Source organism: Anas platyrhynchos, chromosome 14, assembly GCF_047663525.1.
Source record: "Anas platyrhynchos isolate ZD024472 breed Pekin duck chromosome 14, IASCAAS_PekinDuck_T2T, whole genome shotgun sequence".
In the NCBI taxonomy this organism is placed as follows: domain Eukaryota; kingdom Metazoa; phylum Chordata; class Aves; order Anseriformes; family Anatidae; genus Anas; species Anas platyrhynchos.
The window spans coordinates 20,438,291-20,465,608 of NC_092600.1; the positions used below are offsets into that span (position 1 = coordinate 20,438,291).

At 39.1% G+C, this 27,318-nt stretch overlaps 1 protein-coding gene across 5 annotated transcripts in view; it reads left to right on the forward strand.

The window, feature by feature from the left end:
• CSNK1A1 (casein kinase 1 alpha 1) overlaps nucleotides 1-24,559 on the forward strand; it is a 35,405-nt gene extending 10,846 nt beyond the window's left edge. The window contains exons 3-11 of one of the 5 annotated variants that reach the window (XM_027464913.3): nucleotides 2,353-2,479; nucleotides 4,252-4,350; nucleotides 6,676-6,759; nucleotides 10,114-10,253; nucleotides 13,397-13,475; nucleotides 14,475-14,549; nucleotides 15,781-15,887; nucleotides 16,753-16,901; nucleotides 21,898-24,559. In XM_027464913.3, the coding sequence (XP_027320714.1) occupies nucleotides 2,353-2,479; nucleotides 4,252-4,350; nucleotides 6,676-6,759; nucleotides 10,114-10,253; nucleotides 13,397-13,475; nucleotides 14,475-14,549; nucleotides 15,781-15,887; nucleotides 16,753-16,901; nucleotides 21,898-21,905 (868 nt within the window). In that variant the 3' untranslated portion in view covers nucleotides 21,906-24,559. Of the gene's footprint in view, nucleotides 1-2,352; nucleotides 2,480-4,251; nucleotides 4,351-6,675; nucleotides 6,760-10,113; nucleotides 10,254-13,396; nucleotides 13,476-14,474; nucleotides 14,550-15,780; nucleotides 15,888-16,752; nucleotides 16,907-21,897 lie in introns of those variants that run through there. The other 4 variants (XM_038186422.2, XM_038186423.2, XM_072023349.1 and 1 more) reach the window with 4 other exon arrangements.
• The last annotated feature ends 2,759 nt before the right edge of the window (nucleotides 24,560-27,318 follow it).

The window sequence follows — 27,318 nt, forward strand, 5'->3', positions numbered from 1 at the left end:
AAAATACTTACAGTATTGCTATCATTGATTTGCCAGAGGAACATGTTTTATTGGCACTTAATTGGAATGACAACTTTAAAATCTATAGTTTCTGTATCACCTCCTTATGTAGGGAATGAAACTCTTCCTATACTGACCTGTTACACAATGACTGTGGTCCACAACCCACATATAATAACTTCATAATGCATTGTTATAAACCTGAAAGTGCCTGTTTCCACCAGTATCCTGACACTGGGGAAGGTACAGCTAGTAGTTCCTGAACCAAATGTGAATATTGAATCTGTTCTTTGCATCCTGCAAATATTTTAGTTTAACCTGACAAAGCTTGGAATCCTTTGTGAGAGTGCCAAGGAATTTGTCAGCTTTATCAGTAGTAACAGTCTTCCAGACAACTGTGCATTAGTCTCCCGCAGTCATGGTTTTAAGTGGAAGTAAAGTGTCTGTATGGCTATTTCAAGCCCCAGCTACCATTGGGCTTGGGGTGAAGTTTGATATATTCTTTTTCTTTACCTTCACTCTATTGCTCTGGAGTATCTTGGTGTATCGGCTGCATCAATATTGATAGAAATTGAATTTTTTACAGAAGACAGCTAGTCACTACCTCATCCATAGACTCCTTGTACAAGGTCCTTGTCCTAAGGACTCTGCCTAGCAAAGTCAAAATGCAGCTTTCTGAACAATAAGGTGTTAAATCTTCGCAGTGATGTACTAGTGCTTAGCACAGCTTCTGTAATAGTATTTCTCATGCATGCCTCCCACTTAACAGTAGGTATCTGGAATGTGCGGAAGGACATTAGAGGAGAATATTCAGGTTCAGTGCCAACTTCAAGTATGGGAATTCACAGCTGAGACTTGCACAAGTAAAGGGTCTTCTCATACAGCTTGGGAGGTGAAGTGATGCTTCCTCAGCTGCACATAAAGTGAGACAGTGCTATGATGGGAATGCTAGATGTGGACTGGAAGGAAAACTATGCATGGAAAGCTTTCTGCTCATCTTCAGTGTTGTTAAACCTAACTTTTTACACCAAGTTGACATACCAGGCATTTAAGGGTTGATCCCATGGTCTGTTTGGTTGTGGTTGAAGGTATATATCTACATCTGTATCTTTCATTTTATGACACTTAAATGTTTTTACCTGTATAATGAAAACCTAGTGAAGAGCCTTTATCTACTTAATAGTGTAGTAGAGCTTGATTGATATTTATTTAATTTGAATGAATGAGGAGGTAGAAAGAATTAACTGCATGAACTCCTTTGGTATGCTGCAGAGATGTCCTACCTGAAAGCAAAGCCTAAAGCAATTAGCACTATTTCTGTGAAATTAAATAATACAGGAAACTAATAGTACTGTAAGGTGTTCTTCAGATTTCAGTTCAGCTACATACTGATACCTCAGTATATTTGACATGTGGTGGCTTCTGCTTTGGTTGTTAATTCTGCTGTTTTGGTTGTTGCTAAACAACAACAGTGATGTTTCCACTTCAGAGAAACTTAAATGTGAACAAATACAGTTCTTATTTTATCTTCTGTTTTGTCCTCAAACTTTGCTTCCAGGAAAAATGAGAGAGAATCCTAGTTTTTAGCTAGCATTCTAGACTGTGACAGGGCACTGCTGGCTCATGCTCAGCAAAGAGGACTAGTGATACCCTGGGCTGCATGAGGAGTGTTGCCAGCAGGTCAGGGGCGGTGCTCCTTCTGCTCTGCTCAGCACTTCTGGAGTGGTGTGGCCACTTCTGGGCTCTTCAGAGTAATGGAGACATGAATATACTAAACAATCCAGCAAGGAGGTGCTAAGGTGGTTAAGGGGACTGGAGCATCTTTCATGAAAAGCTGTCTGGACACGGATCTGGGCAGCTGGCTCTGGGTGGCCCTGCCTAAATAGGAGGCTGGGCAAGATGACCTCCAGAAGTACCTTCCATTCTGTGGCTCAGTTTGCTGCCTGTTTTGTTGAATGTTACCCTATTAAAAAAGGAGGTGAAGCAGGGAAAGCATTTCCTACTATAGCAACTAGAAATTAAACTGCTTAGGTGCTGAGTTGAGTTAGTTCTCTGACTAAAGTTAACCATTGTACTGATAGCTGTCTTAGAGTTGACAGCAAGAGGAGCTCATGCAGGTGACAGCTAAGCCCAGAGAGCTTGGAAGCAGTAAGATACACATTACAGAATCAAGTTACTTCTCCTAGAACGTTGTTCTACAAGCATATCCATTTTGAGGGTGATCACTTGATCACTTCTGTATGTTCAAAAGTATAACTTAATCTAATTGATGCTTGTCTCACCAATGCTTACTGATGACTGAGATTCAAATTTGTACAGTTCATGCTAACACCGAATAAATTTTTGTTGCAGGTGGTATGGTCAAGAAAAGGATTACAATGTTCTAGTTATGGATCTTCTTGGTCCCAGCCTTGAAGACCTTTTCAACTTCTGTTCTCGCAGGTTTACGATGAAAACAGTACTTATGCTAGCAGACCAGGTATGTGCAAACCTTACCGTGACAAAGTTAAAAACCCTGAATTATTTTGTGCAATGTGGTTCTCTTTCAGTTGATTAAATGTGTTGAGCAGTGTTCTACATGGCTAAACAAACACTGGACCTCTGTAGGATCAAAGTAACGCTAGGCTTCTCTGTGCTGTGGCCTACTAAATGGACCTATAGTGGGAGTGTGGTGGAGATACCAACTCCCTGATGCTACGGATCCAAGAAATGCTGTTTTAAAGGGATCTCGGATGTATAGTTTTAAACTATGCAGGCAAATAAGAGTGAATTAGTTGCCAGCATTAGCCATGGGGGTGGTGGTAGGAGATCTGAAGCAGCCTGTCCTTAGGCGTGGTCTGATTCAATAAGTAGTTCATGTTGGCCAGCTGTGTTGACAGGTGGACAATGTGCAAGACTAAGGGTCTGTTCTCAATGAAATTTCACTGTGCTCCCAAGCTCCTGTAATTCCTAGTACCAGACCATGAGCTAGTAAATACTGGTTTGGTCTTTGTTGCGTTTAAGAAGGTTCATTGTTGAGATGCCACCTCAAACCTAACGAAGGCCTCGCAGGTTTGTTAATTAAGACATCAGGAGTGCCTATCAGTTTAATTGCAAAATACCAATTGCTAGAAAAAGACTTTGTCATGATACCATGTATGGTATTTGAGAGAGCTGCTTGCTATTCAGCATATAGCTTGATTGTACAGTTACTTGAAGGCAGTAAGGGATTCATGAGTCGAATTTTCAGTGGTAGTTTAAATTTCATCTAATATTATTTAATTGATGTTAGTACCAAGTTGTCACTTGGCCAGATGCTTGTAGCAACCCAGGCTCATGGCCAGCGAAGCTCACAGCAGTTGTATGGAGACAAGGTCAGCTGTCCTTTTTCTCAGCTGCTTCAAATGACTAGTGTGCTTGCTCTAGAAAGAAGCATTTGCCCGCTTGTTTAGCTAGAGTCAGGATGTTACAGAGATATTGGAGAATCTGGGTAGTTCTTGTCTGGTATTCATTTGTATGGTAAATGCTAATTAGTTATCTGGACAACTACATACAGCTGGAATGTAGGATGTCAGTGTATGAAAGTGGCTTTTAGGCCATAGTACAGTAGAACAGCTGCCAAGAATGTGATGTTTTAACAGTTCCACTCGCTAAAGACTGCATGAAGTGTTTTAATAGCTGAAAAGCTATACCATATAAACTTGTGTGCTGTGTGCTCACATACAGGAAATAGCATGACCATCTATGATGCTACAGTTGTATTAGAACTTGTCTTTAGCAGCTGCCGTTCTTGGATTGCAATAGTCTAGATAGGGTAGTGTGGGCCATGATAAAGTTGTTACTTGCTCTACGAAAAATACCTGGGAAAGTGATCCGTAAGTGAATAACTAGCTGAATAGCCAGTGGGGTGGGGCATCATGTGGAGAGACAAGCTTTAAAATTCTCATGGTAGGTATAGAAAAGCTTTGTTTGAACTCAAAAAAGTAAATTACCCTTTAATGGGACACTGTAATTAGAAGATGAACTTAAATGTATGGGAAATAATTTGAGGTATTTAATCTTCAAGCTCCTGACCAGGATTATGGAATTTTAACATGTAAAAAGATAAATTTATTTGAAGAGCATATAAAAGACTTTATTTTCATCAAACAAATTATAAACTTATATTGCAGAGGACAGTACCACTAAAAAGTCGTGCTATAATTGAAGGTTTAAGCTAATTGTATTCTTACTGAATCTCACCTGTTCTTGTTGGTGTTTTGTTTTTTACAGATGATCAGTAGAATTGAATATGTGCACACAAAGAATTTTATACACAGAGACATTAAACCAGATAACTTCCTAATGGGTATTGGGCGTCACTGTAATAAGGTTAGTTGAATGCTATGTTCAAAAGATCCAAAGAGAATGGCTGTTACTTGATTAAAGCTCCACAGCCTGGTTAAAATTAATTGCTGAAACTGATGTTTTGGATGCTAAACTATAATTCTTTGATGTGAGAACTTGGATTTGTTACCACTACTAAATAGAGTGGCATACACATGGGTTTCTGACCTGCCCTCTGAGATGGACTTGATTGCAAGATGGTTTCTAGGCTTGCAACAAGATTATAAACTAATCCTAGAGAATGCTTTGTTACTTTTATCAATGATGGAGTTTCATTATTGAGATGACTGTTGTAATAGCATTTTTTTCCTCAATGATAAAGTCATATCTATGGCTTTGGGGATGACTTCCTGGGATGAAAAGCGAGTACCAACGTGGGATCTCCTGACCTACCAGTCATCAGGGCATTAAATCTTACAGTGACAGACTGGTAATTCTTCAGCCACCAGAATTGTGGATCAGACTCATAGTCAACATGTAGATCAATTGTCTATAAATGAATGAATCTATGCCAATATGTGAATGGAAAACTTTATAGAGTACCTGAATATGTTGTACAACAAAATACTCAGTATGTAAACAAAAGGTGGGTGGAGGAGGGGTGGGCTGAAGTTGTTACACGTTTGGGTGGGTAAACATAGTCAGAAGTGCATGTTTGCAGTTGGGGGGAAAGTTTTCTTCTATATAAGGTTTTATTTTTAGTCTTGAGTGAAATATGCTTAATCCTGCAATTTGTATGTCAAGCTCGGGCAGACAGGCAGCATTGGCAATGCATTAAGCATGCTACTTAATAGAAATTAACTTCAGAACAAATGTACATGATCAAGCTGTTTATTGGAAGCAAGATTCCCACTCATTTTCTATATATACCATTAGAGAATGTCTAATCTCTAGGCACTACTAGTGTTTAAAATGTTTACCTTTGTTTGCCTGTATGAATGCCAACTTTGGGGCCATGAACATTAGAAGGAGAAAATCTTATTAATATTTAAGGTAACAGCTCTTGTCTGAAGAGGTGCAGTGCACTGAATGTTTAGATACAATCATTGTTGGAAAAGCTTGTAAGTTTAATTGAAAGGTAGTCTTTTTGTAATCCTGTTGCTGTTAAACTTTGCTCATTCCCAAGTTTCATACTTTCACTCTGTAGAGCTCCTATTTTTCTCTGCTGTGTCGAGCAGTTAGGCTCCTTAATTTTCTGGCAAGACTTGGAATAAAAATAAAGCTTTATTTTTTTCCTAGCTCTAGTTCCTGATTTCCAGTTCTTTTTTGGACTGTTTTTCTATGCTTTTGCACAGTCATGCTAGGTTGGCATTGCTGCCCTCTGTTTCATCTTGTGAATTAGTGGCCTAGAAGGTGCTGCTGTGCTTATTTTAGTGGAAGAACACATTAGATTTGCATCAGCTGGAAAAAAGCCTATACATTATTTTTCTTCTTTTCCCATTAGTATATTAACTAGGGAGCCATGCAGTGTTATGGTGGCAAATACTTCCTGTGAGCATGGGCTTTGTTACTGATACAGAGGTTTAGAGATCAGAGATGCTTGACAGATTCAATAGGTTAACATGAGCAAAAGGAGAATTGGGTTGCTTCAGTTTGGAACCAGGTGTTTTGTCTAGGGAACACTTGCCACCACACAGTATTTAATTTTCTAAAAGTATAGTGTGATTTCTAAAGATGACTACACAAGTTAAGGAAAATACCAGCCACAAATACTAGAATAGCATGGTAATCTTGTTCCAGTAGCTTCATGTCAGTTATTAAAAAACAAACTTTTTTTCAAATTTTAATTTGGTGATTGGGAGAGATTTGGCTCCCACTTCAAAAGATGAATTTTCAGCTCTACTAGAAATAAGCCCTGCATGCTTATGAAAGTAAACTTTAAGGTGACTAAATGCCTTCTACCTCTTCCTTACTGAAGATTTACTTTTTCTAAATGTATTTTGGGGGAAGGGCAGTTTGTGGAACCAAAGAATGCTTTTGTAAGCAAAACCTCAATTTCCTTTTTTAATAGAGCCAAATGTCACCATTGTTATCCCTGGTAAGGCAGTGCCATTTTGGAGCGGCTCACAGGTGAAATTTACTTTGCCACATCTTTCAAATTTTCTCCTTGCAAAAAAAAAAAAAAAACACAATACAATAAAATAAAAGCATACATAGCTTTTGGAAAACTACAGTGCTTGGTGGAAGAAGGATGGCATTTGGCTACCCTTGTTCTTTCTTGAATGCCTCGGTGTTGCCTGTCTGCGCCGGCCATTGTTGCAATGTAAGCAATACTGTTTGATGCACTGCCACCCTCTATTGTTTGTTCAGTGTTTAGAATCTCCAGTGGGGAAGAGGAAAAGAAGCATGACTGTTAGTACTTCTCAGGACCCATCTTTCTCAGGATTAAACCAGGTCTGAACTGTCTCCTATTCCAACCTCAACCCGAAATTCATGTGCTTTTTTTGTTTGGTTTTGTTTTAGTTTTTTTTTTGGTTCTGTTTTTTTTTTTTTTTTCCTGGAGAATGTAGATCTCGCAAAAGCACCTCTTATGTTGGCATTATTCAGACATACTTGGCAAACATGTAACATTACTAAGATGTTTCCCTGTGGCGCTTGTTTAAATTGTGAAATTATTTCTAAACTTGGTTTTAAGAAAGGCTAAATGTACATGCTTGATTTCAGATGCAGAAGCAGGTTTTATTTTTGTCCTTTAAAACGGAAAGGCAAGCCCTTGGATGTGTTGAAGAATAGACGTGCCACCCAAATGAAATAGCAGGGCTTCTGTGCACAGTTGTCTGCTTGCCTCCCTGTAGCGTTCCCACAGTGTCTTTGAATGCCCGTGAAGCAGTTCTGCTCTCACACTAACCAGACTTTCCCATGTAGTTTTTGTTCACAATCTTTCCAAATGTGTGATGATACTCTCATTTTCATCTGTTGTTCTTATAAAATTAAACTACTCCAGTAAGCTTGGAGAACTATGAGCTTATCTACTGCTAAATCTACTGCTAAATGTAGTGCTCCTGACTCTTCAAAAGAAGATGAACTGGAAATAAATCAAGACATATGCCTGTTCCTAACAGAACAACTGGAAATTGCTGAATATGAATCATATCTGAGGAGTTTTGCCCATACCATCAGCCTGTAGCTTTCTGCAATAAGTCTTCAAGTATTAAATCTTAGAGAACTAGCTGCTGTGTGCAGGCTGACAGATTTCTGTTGTCTGCTTCAGAAACTTGCTTATCAGTTGAGGCAGAGACTTTGATCTACTTCTTTAGTTGCTCTTGGCAAAAATCTTGCCCTACTTCTCCAGTTTCCTGCTGATCATGCAACAAACAGAATTAAAGTGGTATGAGGTTATCTGTGGAAATACTTCTGTTTGCTGGCTGACACTGGTATGTTCTGTACTCATCCAAATCAGGCTATTATCTTCCACCATCTCTTTTTGAGGTGGACTTACTCATGTACCTTTTGCCCATCCTGAAGGGAAAATGCAGAATGAGCTGAAGCTGGTGAATGGAATAAACTCCCCCAGAGAAGTCAGTGCTGTCAAACAATGTCCAATAACTTGACTAGTGTAAAGCAGGACTATATTTATGAATTAATTCTATTTTTGTTTTCTGCCTATTTCACCCATACATCTTGAAGAACACAGAATTACCTTTTTCAGATTTAATGTTTAGAGCTTGCAGCAGCTGTGCAAGCGCCAGAACATCATTTAGTAATTTACTTCTCTAGCTCTTGAAGAAAGTAATCTGACAAGTCTGTGCTAAACAAAGAACTAGACACCACCTGTTTGTGTATTAGAGGAGTAGTTTCAATGTTAACTATATTGAATCACGATCTTTGTTTTTGTCCCTTTGTAACATTAATGGCAAGATCCAGAAGATTACAGAAAAGACAGAATGAAGGCTTTTAATTGTTAAATTGTTTGTAACTATGTATGCAGTAAAAATGTTGCATTTGTAGCATTTAGTTTCCTTCCCCCTCCAGGCATAGCATTTTACTTAACTAATTGACAAAGACCTTGTGAAAGAAGTTATTGCAAACTGTACATCAGAGACTGTCATCAGATCATGGACCTTTAATCAAAAAATAGAGAATTGCATTTGAAGTCAGGCTTTGCAGGAAAGTTGCATTTGCAGTGCAGTAATCACGTGTAAGCTTTATACTCTCTGCTTTAAGAGTTTGATATCAAAATTGCTAAATTCCTGCTAGCTTGAGGACATTTTAGTACTTGCTAAGCAAATAACTACCTCTAGTGGTAGCTGTAGTGGGTGCAACAAAAAGACCAGCGCCACCTTTCCCAAACTTGTCTGAAATGTAGTTTAAAAACCTGTTTTACCTCCTCTTGGCTCAAACCATTCTGGACTTTTCAGGGTGATTTTCAGTAGGATAGTGTATAGAAAGCAAATGTACAAAAACTTTGTTGCATGTAAATCACAGCACAACTTCAGCTTAAGGATTTCTGCTCTAACATCAGCTGTATAAAGAAGGCTTTAGGGTTTTAGCTTTGTTCTTTTTCCTCATGTAGATTACTGTAGTTAGAAATTCTTCAACCAGAATTATAAAATCTACTGTGCAATTCAGAAACTGTCTTTCACTGTCTTGCATTCCTTCGTGTAAAGTGTCGTGCTATAATTCACAGCAATTCCAGTGTACTGGAGTGACCCTGCTTCATTCTTGAATGCAGATGTACCTGCATATCAGTCTCAATACTTCTTTGCATTTAAAGCTGTATCTTCTGGTCTGGAATCACCTTTAAGGTGATGCTGAATAGGTTTTAACTGAGAACTTCTCGATCCTTATCTCATCTTTCCATCATCTCACCATCTCAGTTACTTTTGTAGTATTCATTAATTTGTAGGAGTTATAGTCCCTGATCCTGTAGCATTAATCCAGCGTTGTAAACAGCTCAGCCAAATGATAAGTAGATTGAAGACCAATTGCTAGAATTTGAAATGTTCCTTACGTACTTCTGCCTCAGCTTCTTTTTTTGCCTAGTCCTGAAATCTTGTCACAAGAAGGTACTGTCTGTATTAACAGCTGGAGATAGGCTGGCTGTTAGCATACTAACTGGCACGCACTCGGTTGTTGCTACATACCAAATCATTGAGCAAGCTTCACTATTAGAAACCTAAATTGGATTCCACGTACTAGGCTCTTCCTGGCTGTATTAATATCATCAGCAAGGGTTTCATGCTGCTGTGGTCATCTTCTGGTAGTCTTAAGAATAGTATGTGATTGGAAGCAAGATGTCTTGTCTGCTGTTGGAGGTTTTGGCCTTATGCTCTGCAAAACAGCCAGTGTTCTTTGATACGTAGAGAAGAATACAGGATGTGCATCACTTGCATTAAGCTGCTGAGCTGCCATTAACTATCTGTATGCGTGAACTGCTCTCATGTGAGTGGGTTTTTGTGAAGTGTACACTCACAGAATTATTTTTTTCCCAAATTGCGCACTGTAGTTACTGAGCTAATGTGATACAAACTGCATTAGTAACCTAAGACAGTTGTAGAACTAAGATTGTGCTACTTAGCATCTGTAGCTAATCCGTTCCACTGGATTGAAAAAAGGCTTGAACTAATACACTATAAGTTCTTGAATTTACTAGTTAAAACTAGTTGTGACTCTGCACTGTTACTTTGCTTCCTCTTAACTGTAGGTTGTTACATTGAGTGGATGTCTTAAACTGTAGCTAATGCCTAGTAAAAGCAGTTAGGGGTTCCTTGTATACAAATACAATGTATTTTTTTATTTTTCTTTAAGTTATTCCTTATTGACTTTGGTTTGGCCAAAAAGTACCGGGACAACAGGACAAGGCAACACATACCATACAGAGAAGACAAAAATCTCACTGGCACAGCTCGGTATGCCAGTATCAACGCACATCTTGGCATTGAGCAGAGGTGAGTTCAAGGAGATTACTGTTGTGCTCTTTGAGGCTGCAAGATGATTTTATTTGTAAGCTTCTGAGATTTCTAAACTAATTTTCTATGTGCAAATGTATATATCTCTCTGCAAGTGCTTTTTCATTTGGCTGTTTATGCAAGGATAGGAAAAGGAGACCAAAGCACCTTCTTGGAGAGATACTGTCTTGCAAGCAAGAGGTAGATGTTCTGTGTACTTCCTTTTTTTAGGGCAAGATACGCTGTTATGTGCCTCTGTCAGAGGACCTTCACAGATACAATTGTGCCTTTTTCTGATTGTGTTGGTACCTGTTAATGCCACTGTTGACTGGCTTGAGATGCAATTCTGTGGCCAGAAAGGGTATTCTAAAGTTGTTCTGTGACTTCCCTTCAAGTTACCAAATTATTGTTAATCCTTTTGCTTGCAAGTGAGGCTTTGTGATCCCATGACTGCTTCACTTATGCTGTTTTGGTTTCTGCCGTAACAGTAGTTGCAGCACTGCATATATATGTGTACATGTCTACATATATTTGACTTCTGCTTAATCAAAAAAATGTCCAGATCAAAAGAATATTGTTGTTAAAGTGTCCTAGGTGTCCTCTCTGTTGGAGAATAGCACTTCAGGTTCTGTAGCCGTTAATGTTAGGCCCTTGTGAGTGATGAAATGATAGCTCAAATCTGTTCCTTGTTTGAGTGCCTAGATAATATATTGTGTAAGTATAATAGCAAAGCTGCAGTATATGATGCTGAGGTATCTTAGACATAGCGAACATTCCCTGAATGTCTATGCCATCTTGATGAAAATCAAAGTCAATTTCAGAATTTCCAGTGGCCAGTGTTGACAGAACATGCAACTTGCTGCTTTAAGTTGTTCCATGTTTCCTCTTCGCTTTAACTTCCTTAAGGTTCCTTAAGAATATTTTCACTACCATTAAGCTTTTACACTAACATTAAGCTTGACATCTGGATCCAGTAGGATAAATGGCAGGTGGTGTAACTTGCAATGTAAATACATTTTGCAGAATTTAAGCTTTTCTTTTAAGGGAATAGCCATGCTAGCCCTTGCAGTAAAGGGAGGGAGCTGCAAAGGATTACTGCTGTTGAATTCAATGTAGTTTGGTATATGCTAAAAGTTATTAAACTGTCTATATCAAGACAACAGTGAAATAAACAATATATTCCTGTAATCAAGAGGAACCAGGCCTGAAGCTTCTGGCAGAATGTTTCAGCTGTTAGTGCTATAGTTGAACTGTTACACAACATGTTTTCCTATATTTAATGACAGCTAATTCCTAAGGGGCTGTTGGCAGTGTTCTCCATTTTTTGGTTCAGTAATAGGGAGTATTATCCCATTTTCAAAGTCCTGAAAATCATTTTTATCAGCATACGTTCAAATGTAATATATCCATTAAAGATTGCAAAACTGAAAATTTCCTACAAAAAAATAATCATGAAATTAATGAGTGAACTAGATGGGGGATGGAAACCTATTAATCCATTGTCTGTATACGAATCTACCACTGTTTTTTCAGAAAACTTAATTTTATGCCATGGCCCCATACTGGTTCACTGGGTTCTGTTGACAATTAAAATGCACAATTCTAATAGAACCAGCAAGCTTTGCAGGCAGGAATTTGTGGTCTTCGTATCATTTTTCATCCTTCTGCTAACGGCCGTGGTTTTGTGTTACTGCTGAGATGACCCGAGAGCTAGCTGCTGGTAAGGGGAGCGAACCAGTCTCATCCTTGAACCCTGGCCCCAGCGAGTGATTTTTTTTTTGTTGTTGTTCTTGCAATGTGGTGCCTGGCAAGCAGAGCTAATTCTCTTCTGGGATAATGCCCTGCAGTGGTTCCCCAAGAAGTCATCTAGAACAACTGTGGGGTGACAGGCAGGCTTGAGGGGTATGGCTGGTGGTTACATTGGCTTGGTCATAATGTGAAGCTGCACCTATAGCTTCTTTCCTATGGTGCTAAGATCCAGAGGTAGGTCTGTCTTGGTTCTTAGAGGTTCTTCTCACTTTAAGGGAGTTGTTTTGCCCTTTTCCATATGTATAAGCCTGTTAGCACTCCCACTTTCTCAGCCTTTTACTCCCTTGTGAGGATAGTAGGTGTATAGTCTTTCCTACCACCATTTAAATGCTTTTCTTGTAGATCAGCCTGAGTGGCAAAGCAGCAGCTATACCTGTCAACTTCTCTTGATAAGGGAGCTGGAGGAGAGAAATAAGGTTTTTGTTAGTTTTTTTCTCAGTTAAATAGGTGTCAGCTGCAGAGAGACAGTCACGGGAAAAATCTGACTCGGCTACAGCTGGAAAGAGGCAAGTTTGCCAAGAGGAAGAAAATCATGGAGTGTTTTTTCCACTTCAGTGGGCCGTGCTTGCCTTAGTAATCATGAAAGCTGTGCAGCAAAGTATGATGGTATTCATGTGCCTGAAGCATGAATCTGGGGCATATGCAGTACAAAAAAAACATTGAAAGTTTTCTTTCCTGAAAGTTAGCGTGCAAATTCTCAGTGAAGGATAGTTAACTGTGGAGTTCTCCAGCTGCCTTGAAACAGACTTCTTGTGGAGAGAATGCGAAGAGGCACCTCTCTCACGTGTGCACCTTTCTGAATATGACTTGTCTTGTAAAAATCGTACAGACAATTCTGTGTTGTTTTTTTTTTTAACAGAAGTGAGAAAAGGAAAGAGTTATGCCTTTGTGAATATACTGCTGTTTTGGGCCTAGATGTTCATTATTGGTCCCAGACTGATGCAAGGTTCAGGGGAAAAGAAAAAAAGATCAAAGACTATCTTTTTTATCTTTAGATTCTTATCTTTTATCTTCTTAACTTGAAAAAGTTAAGACTAATATTGTGCATCTCTCTTGCAATGTATTCCTTAGTTCCTACAGGTAAAACTTCAGGTACTACCAAGCTACTTAGTTAAATGGGGAAACCTGTTTATTTTTTTCCTTCATTTTTCAAAATTTTTGTGTTTACCCCAAGTATAGTACTGCAGCTACAGATAAACAATACACAATGCCTACTAACTATCCCTTGATGCTTTGCATATTATTTTGTTTTAGTTTTACAATGATTTTGTATTCTATTTCAAGTAGTAAGATGCTGAAATTTGTAATTTGGGGTATTCTTTCCTTTTCTACAGTCGCCGGGATGACATGGAGTCTCTAGGCTATGTATTGATGTACTTTAACAGAACCAGTCTGCCATGGCAAGGATTAAAGGTAGGTAATGTTGCTTTTTTTTGTTCCCCACCCTCCCTGTTTTTTTTTTAATGTTTGGGAACCATGCTTCTGCCTCCTTGTCTGGGATGGGTTGTTATGTATAATGTCTAGCTTCAGCTTTTCCCAAGGCATGATATTTATAGAATATAGAAAAAAGGTTCTGTCTGCTTCTTGTGCAGCAGGCAAAATGTGTATTGTTTGACTCTCCTAAAACTTATGCTAAACAATAGCTTACATCAGCTTTGCAAATTATTATTGTCCTGTCCAAGGCTGAGACCCTCTTTGGGAAGTGGAAAAGAACGTTTTTAATGACTATCTGAATTGCTGCTGAAAGCATGGAAATCTCTTTTCTACCATGTTAAGCTTTAATCGTATCTTTGGTCTGATTTATGGCAAAACTTAATGATTGTTACTTGAAACATACTTGTTTCAAGTAGTATTATATATGGAATCCAACTATAAGCATGGCAAGTATTTCTTATTTCTGTAATAGAGGCTTCAACAACTTGTTTCCATGTATTAATTGTTTTTCTTCCTCTGTATGAGCGTTGTGTAACTCAAATAGTGCTGCAGCTGCAGATATTAGGTTTCCAAAGGCAAGCAGCTTGTGGAACACTACAACACTTCAGCTGCAAATTACTGTAATGGCTGTGTACTGAAGCACACAGGCAGAACTTGAATGGGGTACTAAATGGGAATTAATACAACTTTAGCAAGTAGATAGGCAAGTCTGGTCTGTTTAATGGACAAAAGCAGCAGCTAGAACTACACGAGCTACGACATGTGAGGAAAGCATTAGACTGCAACAAATGGTATTAAACTGTGTCCAAATCTTAATACCAGATTGACCTTCATTCTCTCTGCAGTAAGTGTGTGGGACTTGGAGATTTCATGTAAAATGCGTAGGGTTGACCAAAGGATTTTTCTTTTTTTGGCTGCTGTCCTTGTTAATCCAGTGTTGCACAATATCTCTTACATTGTGACCTACATGTTCCACAGGCTGCAACAAAGAAGCAAAAGTATGAAAAGATTAGTGAAAAGAAAATGTCCACTCCTGTTGAGGTTTTGTGTAAGGTAAGAGTTTCCAAATGATGTCATGCTGTGAAATGGAAATTATTTTCTTTATTGTTTTTAAAACTAGAGGCAGTGTGTTAGTCTCACATGGCATTTGCTGCTGAATAATGCTCTGTCAGTCAATGGATGCCTTGTTTGGCCACCCAACAAGACTACAAATGTGTGTAATAGGGCAGGCATTCACCACTGTTTCTTGGTATCTTGGTGGCTCATGCCATCATACTTTGAGTTGTTGGTGGCTATCAGCTGTGCAAGCTCTCCAGCTCTATGGAGAGGCTTATGCAGTTCTTAAACATTAACAGTGAATATTCAATATGTGCCACCTTGGGTAAATAAAACAGGTAGATCTGTATAGGTTGCTTTTACCTGTTGGTAGTTCTTAAAGATTGTTCAGGTTATCCTCTTATCTCAAATGCAGCCTGTAGTAAAATTGGCTGTCAGTTACAGTTAAAGCCACGTCACAGAACAGTGGTTTTCCAGTGCTATCTTTTAAGGTCTTAAGGTTTCTCTTGGCCTGTGCAGCCATGAGCTCATTAACAAATGTCCTCGAGAACACATGATAGTCTTGCACTTTAAATAGCAGCACCAAGGATGGTACTTTCCAGTTATGCACACTTATACACCCTTAGTGTGATGTTTTCCAAACTGCTGAATTGTTACACACAGGTTTTCTTGTAGTATACCATTATGCTGCATTCAGTTATCTTCTTGAATGTAGGCTTTAGTACAATCTAAATACATGGAAATACGTAAAATAGAGAACTTTCGAAACAGATTCTTTAAAATCTTCACAGTTTAAGTCTTCACAACCAGTTGTAACTGTCCTCTAGTATGTTCGAGTAGATTATCAAAGAAAGAAGAGTGGGATGTTTTCAGAGATGATTACAGTTTCTTATTTCAGAGGTCTAATTAATAAGAACTAGGTTTAATTAGAATTAAATTGCTTGAAATGTTATATATTGGCAGCTTTGGTTGTTGAGGACTTCTGATTGCAGACAATGCATCAGGTTACAGTTCAGGGGAAAGAATACATACCTGGTAACTGGCTGATCAAATCAGCTTTCTAAAATACCAGATAATGGAACAACTAGAGGCAAGGTGAATTTAGAGATTTGAATCTTCAGACAGTTTTCTTTTTTCCATTGTAGATACAGCTTTTTGCCTTCTGTAGAATTGCAAGGATCTTTTTACTGCAAGTCATGGCTTGATTAACAGCACTGTTGATTTACAGGGATTCCCTGCAGAATTTGCCATGTATCTGAACTACTGTCGTGGTCTGCGCTTTGAAGAGGCACCAGATTACATGTATCTGAGGCAATTATTCCGTATACTTTTCAGGTCAGTCTCGAAGTGGAGAAGTACAGAAACTCGCCCATGCTTTACCAATTGATAACTACTCTGTGGAACTTGCACTATAGAAAGCTGCTCCATATGTGTGTGGTGTAGGGAGTTCTGTGACTCCTTTTGATTTTAGAGTTTAAAAAAGGATTATGAATGGCTCTTTAAAAGACCTGAAACGATACTGTGCAATGTTATGTATGAAGGAAAACATTCTCCTGTTTGAGTTGTATGATCTGACTACTAATGCTAGAGAGTTGAGCCCATGCTTCAAATTCTGTTGCAAGTGGATTATGAAACTGACCCCTTGGTAGAAGAGTTTGATGTTTTTCACATTTGCTAATAGGTGATGAGAATAGCAGTAGTGCCCAGGAGGTGGATTTTGCTGGAGGGGAATTGTGATGTTTCCTTGAGTTTGTTAGAGAAAACAGAACATAAACCCAACCTTGCAGAGTGAATAGTGCCTGTGAAATGAGGAGCTACTACTGGTCTTTCAAGAATATCTAGGTTTCTAGAATCTAAAGGAATTTCTATTTGATAAATTTGGAAATTACAGCACTACAATTCTCCTCAGAACTGTATACATTAATAAAGGTTGACAATCCCAATGCAGAGGAAGCAATAAGCCGTGTTGTGTGGAAGTGCTGTTTCTACAAATGCAGGAACTTGCATAAACAGTGAAGAAAACAGCTTGCTTCAAGAATCCCTTTAAGCTAGTAATACTTAGTGTTTATATATGATTTGTAATCTCCAAAGCAGCTTACAAAAAAATACTAATCTCTGGTTCTGGGTTTTCAGCAAAGATTTGGTCTAAACAGTAAGGTGGCTATGATATGTTACAGTAAAGTATTTTGCTCTTTTCTAGGACCTTGAACCACCAATATGACTACACATTCGACTGGACAATGTTAAAGCAGAAAGCAGCACAGCAAGCAGCCTCTTCCAGTGGGCAGGGGCAGCAGGCCCAAACCCCCACAGGCAAGCAAACTGACAAATCCAAGAGTAACATGAAAGGTTAGTAGCCAAGAACCAAGTGACGTTACAGGAAAAAAAAATTACACTAATTTGGACAATGTTGGCAATTTAAGTGTTAGATCAAGGAGGTGGTTTAAAAAATATATTTGGCTGCTAATTAAAAAAAAAAAAAAAGACGTCCTTGGAGAATTTGACTACTAACTTTATACCAAAATGTCCTTGTTCTTCATATCATTTCTTCTGGGGATGTTGGGTCATTTTAACCACTGCATCTTTTGCTCCTGCATTAACCACTTTCCAAAAACAAGAAACTGACTTGGTGTTGGGAATGTGACATTTTTATTTATATATATACACATATATTATATATATATAGATATATATATATATATAAATATATAATGCAATCCAAAATCCTAGACCTAACACTTCTTAAGGGATAATTCTCATCAACTAGGCAAGGATCTAGAGACTTTGGGGTCTACTCTGTTCCAGCTGTTGTAGTGCTGTGGATTTGCTTCTGTTCTGTATGCCTCAAATATTGGAAACAGAAAATTGTGAATGATCTGGCTTTCCTTTCTCTGGTGGGTTTGCATTGAGACATTTAGTCCAAAACTAAAGGAAAGAACCATTGGGCTCAAAGTGTCTTGCATAAATTGAGGAATAACCTTGAACTAATGTGGTCTGCCAAGTCACAATTTTCTGAAGTATATAGATAGTTTGTGGTGGGTCTTAAGGTTTCGTAACTATTTTTAATGTTTCTAGGTTATGGCTTCAAGGGAAAATGTTGTGAAATAATAAAGATGCAGTTGTATAAAAACTGAAAACTGAGTTCTGAAGAGGCACTTAATTTTTTATGCATTCTGTAGGCTTTTAATTTTTTTTCAAGTACATCTGCCAGTGTTAGCCTAGTAAGAGCTATTAAAATAAAACAGTGCTACAGCTATCACAGCTAGTCCTAGCATGAAACTGATTCTTCACGTTGAGGTATGGATAAAACTGAAGCCAGAGGGTTTGCTCAAGTGAGTAACAGAGAAACTAGGTTTAAATTATGTACTGAGGTATTGTTACTGATGGCTACTCTTCAGAACATTCTTGTCTTGACTTCAGTTTTAGTAATTATTAAATTATTAGTATTTATTAAGCTAACATGGCAGAGTTGAAGAAATGCAGAAGTCTTTATGGAAAGTTTATTAAAATATTGTTTTTTATGTGTTGTGGTAGCTTTTAAACCTTACCAGATGTCTTTAGTCAAAAGAGCTATCCAAAGGTATAACTCTCATTCTCTGGTTTTCTGGATGAAATAAAATACCTGCTGGTCTTCCCAAGGCTCAGTCTGAATGTTCCTTGAAGGGGGGGAGGGGGGGGGGTGGAAATCCATAGGGGTATCATTAAATGTCAGATTCTTTGATACAGAGAGTCCAGCTTGGTTTGCTGGAGTTAAGGGACAACACTGAAGGCTGTGAACCAGTTCCCTTGTTTGAAACTGTGGTTCATAGTAGACTCAGCTATAAGGCACAGGAGTGGATTGTTTCATGAAAAAAGAAGCTCTGATTGGAGTTCAGAAGCCACTGCTGAAGCCAGTCCCATGTCAGGGTGTGGAAAGGTTGGTTGTTAAAGTAGGAAGGAGTAATTTAAGTGAAAATTCAGATGGTCAGAGACCACTTGAGCCAGGCAAGCACTATACCTTAAGTGAAGTAAAGATTATAATTTTCTGCCTCTACTTTCCAATGAAGATTTAGTGGCAGAATGCAAAGCTACAGCTGACTGACAAGCACGAATAACAGTCTGTATTATGATTGAACACTATAGACCATTTCTGTTTCTTGATGGACCTTTCCCATCACACTGGTAACGAGGTCCATGAAGACATTTTTCTAGTAGTTTCATTGGCTCTTGGAGTAACAGCCTCCCAGTGGAATGACTCCATCCTCTTCTCTCCTGTCATGAAGAAAAGGTTCTTGAGCCTTGGATTGATCAAGCTGTAATATCAGCAAAGCATTAAAGTAGTGCTTGGGAAACATCTGAAGACTTCCCACCTTCTTACAATGGTTAGCCTTAATCTCCTCATCAAAGTAAAGATTCCAAATGTCTAAAAATTTTACATGCCTTTTTTGAGGAATCTTGCCTGTTACTGAAGAACTGGAACAGTTAAGTTCAAGCAGAAGGTTATATGATTCTCACGTTCATCTTCAAGTACTATTGAAGATGTGCATCTTGGTGAATACTGTCTTTCAAATCATGTTCAGGCACATGACATAGGTTTGACAGTGTGTTCATCTGTAGATGTTCCTGTCTCTTGTAATTCAGTTCCACATGAAACCATTTCACTGAGTTTTTCTTGCAGGTTAATCAGGTTGAATATTCTGTTTGGTTCCAGGGTAGGCCTGCCAATGGCCTTTTTTCCCCTTCCTGTCCCTCTCTTCTGGAACCCTGTGGCTGTTTCTTTTGTAACAGCAAGATCATCTGGTTTTGAACTTGGGAGAAGGTGAACTGTGAACAGATTGAGCTTCCCTGCTGATGCTGGGAAGTTGAGCTCAATCTTTTGACAGTAGAGTAGTTGTTCAGGTGTGATTTGTAACAATGGTTACAGTCAGCTTCCCTCAGACATAACCGACTGTTTCAGTCAATCTCCAGAAAAAAAAATCTATCATTCCATTTGAGAGATGTTTTCAATTCACTTCACTTCAGTGCAGAGTTCCTTAGCCCATCAGCAATCCCATTATCATTCACTGGATGCTTTTGGTCATGGCAGTATTTATCAGAACACATTATTCATCTCTTCTTGAGATTTAGCCAGTTGACAGCTAAACACTTCACTGCTATGATAATACCTTAAATTTGAAGTGTTTGGGTTGACTGCATTGTGTATCAAGTTTTGGGTAAAATAGCTTGAGAAGAGCAGAGAAGAGTCATAACCATCAGAGTGAACAGTGGATGCTTTTGACAGCTGTGTGTGTGCCACAAGGCTGTTCAGCCATTTGGAGTGGATTTTGAAATACATTCTTTCCAAGAGTTGACCATGAAGAATTATTTAACAGGTAATCAGATACATGAGGACATGAGGACAACAAACTGCTTCTTCCTCATTTTTGATTCAAAGCATAGTGATCCCTGCTGCTTGAAGGAGCTAACAGTGAATGTTTGTAATTGGGAATCTCTAATTCTCTCTTGTCTGAGAGATTTACTTTGAAAAGGCAAGCAGTGTGCTCTGGTTCTGATAATATCATTACTTTAGCCCATGCAAATCTGATTTCTCAACTGGAATAAAAGCATCATCCAGTTGACTGATACCTGTGTATGTAGTTTAGATTCTTGTCTAACTGGAGAAGCCCTGCCAAAGATAGCCATATTGCATTGATTTTTTTCATATATGTTATCAAATGGGAGTCTGGAGCATTGCACTCTACCCTTCAAAAGGGACTTACCCCTTCTAAGCAGACTTCCGTGTCGTGAAGACCGTTAGCCCAGAACAAATAGCAGTGTGTCATTTGTTAACATATCCTGTGTCCCTCCAGTTTGAGATTCCATTTTCATTTGAAATGTTTGGGCCTCTAAAGCAATGAGTTGATCTGTATGCTCCAATACAGGGAGCATACCTTCGTTCTTAACTTAATTTTGGCAGCTTTGATGGAGAAAGTGCTTCATGTGATGAATCAGCGTTCACTGATGAACACATTAAATGGAAAAACAGTGTAACTTTCAGTTGTGTGCATCCAGTAAGGGTTATGCTCAACTTTATCGCAGTGGAACTAAGGGATAACTGGGGCTTCTGTGAGAATTTACACACAAGTAGGAATTACTGTTTCAATTCCAGCACAAGATTTTTATTTTTTTATTTTTATTTTTTAGAATTCCTAGTGTTGGATAAAGAGAGGTGTCCAGAACTTTAGGACTGGGTTCAAACAAAGCCACTGAATCTCATCTAAGAAATTAACTGTAACCTATTCTGGAACAGTTAAAGCTGTTTTTCTGGGTGCTACAGATACAGCAGATACAGATACATTTTTGAATGAAAGTCAGGCTACTTTCAAGACTTGGTTGCATTGGCTTCTTTCTGGATGACAGCGCAAGATATAGCTGAGGTCAGCTTTGTAGTTTACTCTGAAGATATTTCTGTTGCAAAATCCAGAGCTATTGCTCAAATTCATACATTCACAGAATACCCTGCTGTTTGAAGGGCATCCAGAATAGAAATTTGCTTGGCAAATAGTTTTTGGTTTATGTTCCTGTTAACTCTTCATAGCACAGTGCTACTACCTGAGTCACCAGAAATATCAGCAGTCTCAAGAAGCAAAGACTGGCTTAACTTGCAGTAACTGGTTCTTTGAGGTCTGTATATGTGTTCTTTTTACTTTCTGCTTTCTATGATACATTAAATTTGTCATTTGGAGTTCTAAACTCAAACCCAGTTGTTTTTGACATCCAACTTTTGGGTCAGATGGCTTGTTTCCCTTGTCCTTTGGAAGGACAGAAGGTATGCTGGGTTCCTAGTCACTGTTAGAGGTTCTCACTTCTGTTCTGGTTGCCCAGAGCATTACACATCTGAGCATGTAGTGAACACCAGTTACTGTAAGTTATTTGTTTTCTTTTTCTTCTGTCTGTGTGACATTACTGTACTCTCTGAAGAGCACCGGTGCAATCAGATGAGTTTGACGTTCAAGGATAGGAACATGAGATGTTGAGACAAGTAGAAAACAATCCTATGAAATTACATCCTGCTTCCTAGTGGCAATAACACATTTGCTTTCAAGTTGTTGGTCTAAATGCTTGTTTGAGGAATGTGGCATCCAGCTGATGCCTAAGCCTCTTTTTTTCCAGTGCAGTACTAGATGAAAGTGAGAGCTGTGCGTTTTTGCTAAAGTGTGATGGCAAATACTGGTTAGCTTTGGGAAAGGACATGAGGAACTCTACAATTCCGACGTGGAGCAGCATTTTCTCCTTTGACCATAGCTGATGTTTATTTCTCCTGCCATGAAGGCTGTTTCTCATTTTCATCCAGTATTAGTAAGTTGCCCTTGTGTTTATCTTGCAGGTTTCTGAGCGTGGAGAGGATGGGACAAAGCAGAGCAGATCGGAGCTGGACTTGTCACTCCCCAAATCCTAGAAATTTTAGTTCATACGTACACTTGCCAGTGGCTGTGGGCAACCATTTACTTGGTGTAAAGAACTTAATATCAGTATAAACTGGCTCTGGGCAGCATCAATGATGCTGCACTTTGAGTTGTAGCAGCTGTAATTGTGAATATTACTGAGATAGTGAAACATGGTGTCCAGTTTTCTATTGCATTTTTTTCAAGTGGAAAAGTTAACTGATGGTTGACACACAAGTGGAGAAAATTGTGCATATGCCAATTTTTGTTACCTTTTTACTTTGAACTACACTGCTTATGAGATCTCATTGTTTTGGAAGAATGGCATGAACAGTCTTCGGCAACAGTTGTGATAATTGTAAATGCTCACAATTGTGCACTCTTTTCTGGTTATTCCTCCCTGGGTTTTGAAAGTTGTACACTTTAAACATTCTTAAAATTGTTGGCTTCTATGTGCAACATATCGAGCCAGCTGACATGGTAGTAACCAAAGATTCCAGTTTTTAAGCGTATGAAAGACTCTGCCTGCTTACCTGTGCTAGAAATAACACATCTAAAGTGAAGACTTAAGAGAAACTTAGTGACTACTAGATAATCTTTAGGACTCTGCATTAACTCTATAATGTTCTTGGTATAAAAGGAAAAACAGCATATTTGTCACAATTTAGTTAACATCTTACAACTGAACCTGTATGTAAGTTGCTTAGATAAATGTAATCACTGTAAACATCTATATGATCTGGGATTTTGTTTTTATTTTGAAGTGGGAGGTTTTTTTGTTTACAAGTTCATTAAAAACTAAAAACTGTTTCTGTAAGGAATTTTTTTTTTAAATTTGCCTTGTTAATTCAGTTTAAGAAATCTGCATTACCCTGTTTTTTAAACCAGGTTTCAAGGCCATTGTTAAGCAAAAGAAGTCATATTTCTTTCTAAATCATTTTAGATTTAGTGTTGTAACTCTTCCTCACTTTGTTTTTAAATAAATTTTGTATTTTTTCCTTGAGGGGGAAGGGGCAGTCTTGCATTTTTATAACTTGTTGTTTGAGACCCAGCCCTCTATACTAAGATTGGATTTTTTTAATAAAATGGTATCTTTTGCAGACCCGGTATTGGCAGCGTAACAAGTGCTGCCATGTCATGCATCGGCTGGACTGACTTGTGATTGCTAGTTTTGAGAAAAATTTGGATGGAGTATTTGGATGGTTTTAAACCAAGGCATTTTCTTTCAAGTTCTTGTGAAGTGGATATGACCAGATTTACTCTTGTTTTTGGGGACAGCCTCACGCCATGCAGAGTTCACATTGGTTACTGCCCCAGGCTGTCTTCCTTCTCACTCCTATTCTAGCCCGGCTGAAAGACAGAAATACTTCTATTGCTGGTAATTCTTTAACAGTGTAATTTATTCCTTTATAGCATGTCAGAATAAATTTAAAAAAATGTCTGAAAATGCTGCCAGATGCCTATTGTGTAAATGTTGTTTGTATGTTAGCTTTTTAGACAGTTTCCATGCATGTAACAGAGTTTCTGGTCACAGTTCATACTTTTACTGTTTGAAAAGATCTTTCCTTTTGAAACCTGTTTCTTCAAGGTAATAATTACACTGTGCACTCTGTCATCTTAGAGTGGTAATCTGGATCAAGGCTGCACACTTGTGCAGTCACTATGCATACTGCCTGTACAGGAAGGATCTGCTCTGAGATGTTAAACTTCAGCTGGAGAGCTTTGTGTGCTAACTAACAATTGGATAGATAAACTGGGAGTACAGGGAGGCAAAAAGTCTGCCAGGCTTCAGAGAGATTTGTGCATATTTGAAAACTTGTCTGATGTTTAAGAGCATTCTTTCTGTTACCTGGAAGATGAAAGAAATGTAGCTCATTCTTCTGGCTAGGGTTTTTTTTAAGGCTCATCCAAATAAGGATGTTTTATGTGCCATGCTTCAGATGAAGACTGGTGAGTTCCTAAACCGGTATCTAGAATACTATGCTAAGTCCTTATGTATGATTTTTGCTGTCTAGGCAATGCATCTGATGGCATGCATCAGCGTAAGAGGAAGAAGCATCAATGAAATGCCTCCTTGGCAGCTGTTTTCAGAGTGGCTGATTGGAATTGTTTAGTACCACTTCTCTTGCTTTGACATAAGATACTCTAAAAATTAGAGGAAATCATTTGATTTCAGGAGAAGAAATTGTTTCCTCTGTTCATTAAACTTACTCAAAATTTCTAGGAGGGTCATCAAAGTTTAAAAACAAAACTGTCCTTGAATAAGCAATGTAGGCAAGAACAGCCTGTAATGCTTGGCATGTCAAAATGTGTCAGTTTGTAGTTCTTGCTACTGCAAGCCTTGTCATACAGAAAGAGCGTGGAGTCCAGTTAGTCTTTAAACCTTGGTATGTGAAGGGGTTACTTCTACACAGAAGTGTGAGCTGAAACTGTCAGCTGTGTTGTGCTTTGTTGCAGAATACCAGCCTTCGCCAGACATGCTGAACAAGATGGCAACCTTTCTCAAAGAAATGCTGTGATGATATTGAACACATTTGCTGTATGATCTATTTGGTTTGTAACAAAGATTTAAAACTGAAGTATTAAAAACTATATGGATCTTGACTTTTTGGTTGCAGCTTTGCAAAGGTCTTGTGTTGAGAGGTTTACTCCTATCTGCTATCCTGATGCAAAGTCAAAAACTTCTTCTGCAAGGAAACCCAGGCCCTTCCGAAGTAATTATTGTTACAGCCATACAGTGCAAGAACTACAGCCGTGTGCTCCCTGTAAAGTGCTAGAATTCAGATAACGAAACAAGACTGTGACAAATAGGCTCTCAACCATCTTCCTAAGCTGTGTACAGTGTCTTAAAGCAGTTTATTAACTTCATAGCAACTCAGCCACCTTTTAAAGGCTTGCACAACTGGGAGGGTGGGGTACTTGTATAATATACAAGTTCATTATTTTAAACTGGCTTTAACTTTTCCTTGTTGCAAGCAATTTGTCTTCTCCAAAAGGCAGAATGCTTTAGGTCTCATCTATTACAGTATTATCCTGCTGAGGAACGTTGTCCTGCATTGCCCACAATCCTACATGGTGTTTGGGTGATAGTGATGAATGCAAGCCCTGGCTTCTCATGCAGAAGCATCTGTGTTTGATTATACTGTGTCAACCTGCAAAAGCTATACGTTTTCTGCTGCTTTGGCAAGCCTGCCCATTGTATCTCACCCCATTTTTTTTGGTGATTTCTGTTGAATTTTATCTTTTTTTTTTTTCAAGCTTACGTGATGATTTGTTCTGCCTGTTTTCTCAGTTGGCTTTTTCAGGTGTGTTGCTTATAACTTCCAGGACTTGGATGTGCCTTTGTGTGCTGTGCTTTTCCTTAAACAGATTTCAGCAGAGGCGAAGGCACCTAAGTCAGCTGGTGCTGCTTTTGGCGGGAGGTTGGTCTAGCTCCCTTCCTGCAGTTCCTTCCAACTGGAGTTTTTCTGTGGTCCTGTGTTAGCTTTTCACATAAGACTTCAACTTCTCTTGACAGCATTCTGCAATTCAGAAGATTTGTTGGTCAGCCAGCTCTGTCAGCCTGTCTGCTCCTTACTTAATCATGGTGAAATCATAATGATTTCGTATCAGCTTGATGTCATAATGCAAGTTTATGAGCACTGCAGGCTCCAGACAAAAGGAAGAAGTGGGCTGGGAGATAGAGCTGTCTGCTCTGAGCAGTAATGCCTCTGGAAAGATGAGGCAAGGGACGATGCAGAGGAAGTGCCCACCCTGCTAATTGGGCCTGAGTGGAACAACTGCATTCATGGCATGTTCTAATGTGGAAATTGCTCTTTAATGTAATCCTTATTATCTAGGGCTAAACAGGAAGAGGGGGAGGGCTGTACAAGGTCTTCATACAAAGAATTGAGATTGACTGTTGTGCCAGGAGATGTGTTCATCGTTGTTCATCGTTCTCGGCTGTGTTCATGAAACTTTTCAGAATAGACTGGCTGTTTATCCTTAGCTGTAAAGGAAAGGTGGTGCGTTAGGCACAGGCTATGCCCAGACAATGTCCCTCTTCTTAAAGGAACCACAGTGAGCCCAAATGCTTTGCACAGCTTAATACTAAAGGCATGAATGCTTTTAAGACAGTAATTTGACTTTTGAGTTGTAAGCTGTTTTTGGATGTGACTTGCTAGTGCTGGATTCAGGTGGAAATTTGAGGAAGCAAGGGGTTGTTCCTGCTGCACCGGGTTAGAGTGAACAGATTACCAAGGATTTGTCCATAAAATAGCTACAGAAGTGATGGGGCTGTTTTTCAGAGAACAGCTTGGCATTCTGACATCAGAATACCTAAGCACATTTTGAACCATTCCGTGTTTTCTCTCACCTCCCTGAGAGCCTTGTGTTCCTGTTGATAATACTGGTTGCTTTTTTTTTTGTCAACACAGCTGACTTGACTTCTTTCCCTGAATTTAGAGGGATAGCATCAGTATGTGTAACAGAAATGCCATCAGAATTGCTGTGTGCGTTGGTTGTATTCAGAAGAGCAGGCTCATGTTTTCCTTTGCTGCTCCCAGTTCTCCTACCAGCCACAAAGTGATAGCAAGCTTTGAGCAACTTCGCAGGTGACGCTTTGAACTTTTTTTGAATGGAAACCTGGAGAACAATTTGTGATCATCAGAAGACCTTGAAGGAGCGCACGTGCTATTGTACAGGGCAGACTGGCTTTGAGTGTCCCTTGTTTGCTGTCAAAGTCCATATATTATGATAAATATGGGCCTTATCCTTTGTTCTTGTAAATACAGGGCATATGGTTGATTCAGCACAGTTCACATAACCAGCATAGGTGGGGCAGTGGTCTTGCATGATTCAGCTATGCTGTGTGGGGCCTCATGGTTCGGCAGGCCAAGGGCACAAGGAACAAATCTCACCTTTGCCTTCCTTGTGCCCTGAATGAGTCACTTTTGTGTGGCTTTGGCAGATACCAATGTCAGAGAAGTGCAATGGGACTTTGAGAATGAGGCAGGCAGGCAGGTATGCTGAATTGAGAACCCCCCAGGGGTTAAGGCTGGTTTCTGTGCAGCTTACTCTGCTGTCTAACTGGCTCGCTGTGGCACAAACCTCTTGTGGTTTTTGTGCACCGACTGGTAACTCTGCTTTTCTGCATTGTGTGCGAGTGAGCTTAAAGATCCTTGAGTCCATGGTTACACAGCTACAAGGGCTGATGTTTCACAGATCTTGCTGTCCCCAAGTACAGTGGTCTAGCCCTGGGACCAATTTGGGGTTTGCAGCTGGCTTGGGTATTGAGAAGCAATTTGTCGCTGCTGGCCTGCAGCTGGACAAGGTGCAGGGTGCTTGTCCGATCTTCGTCCAGTGCCAGCTGTAGGTAGGGCTTT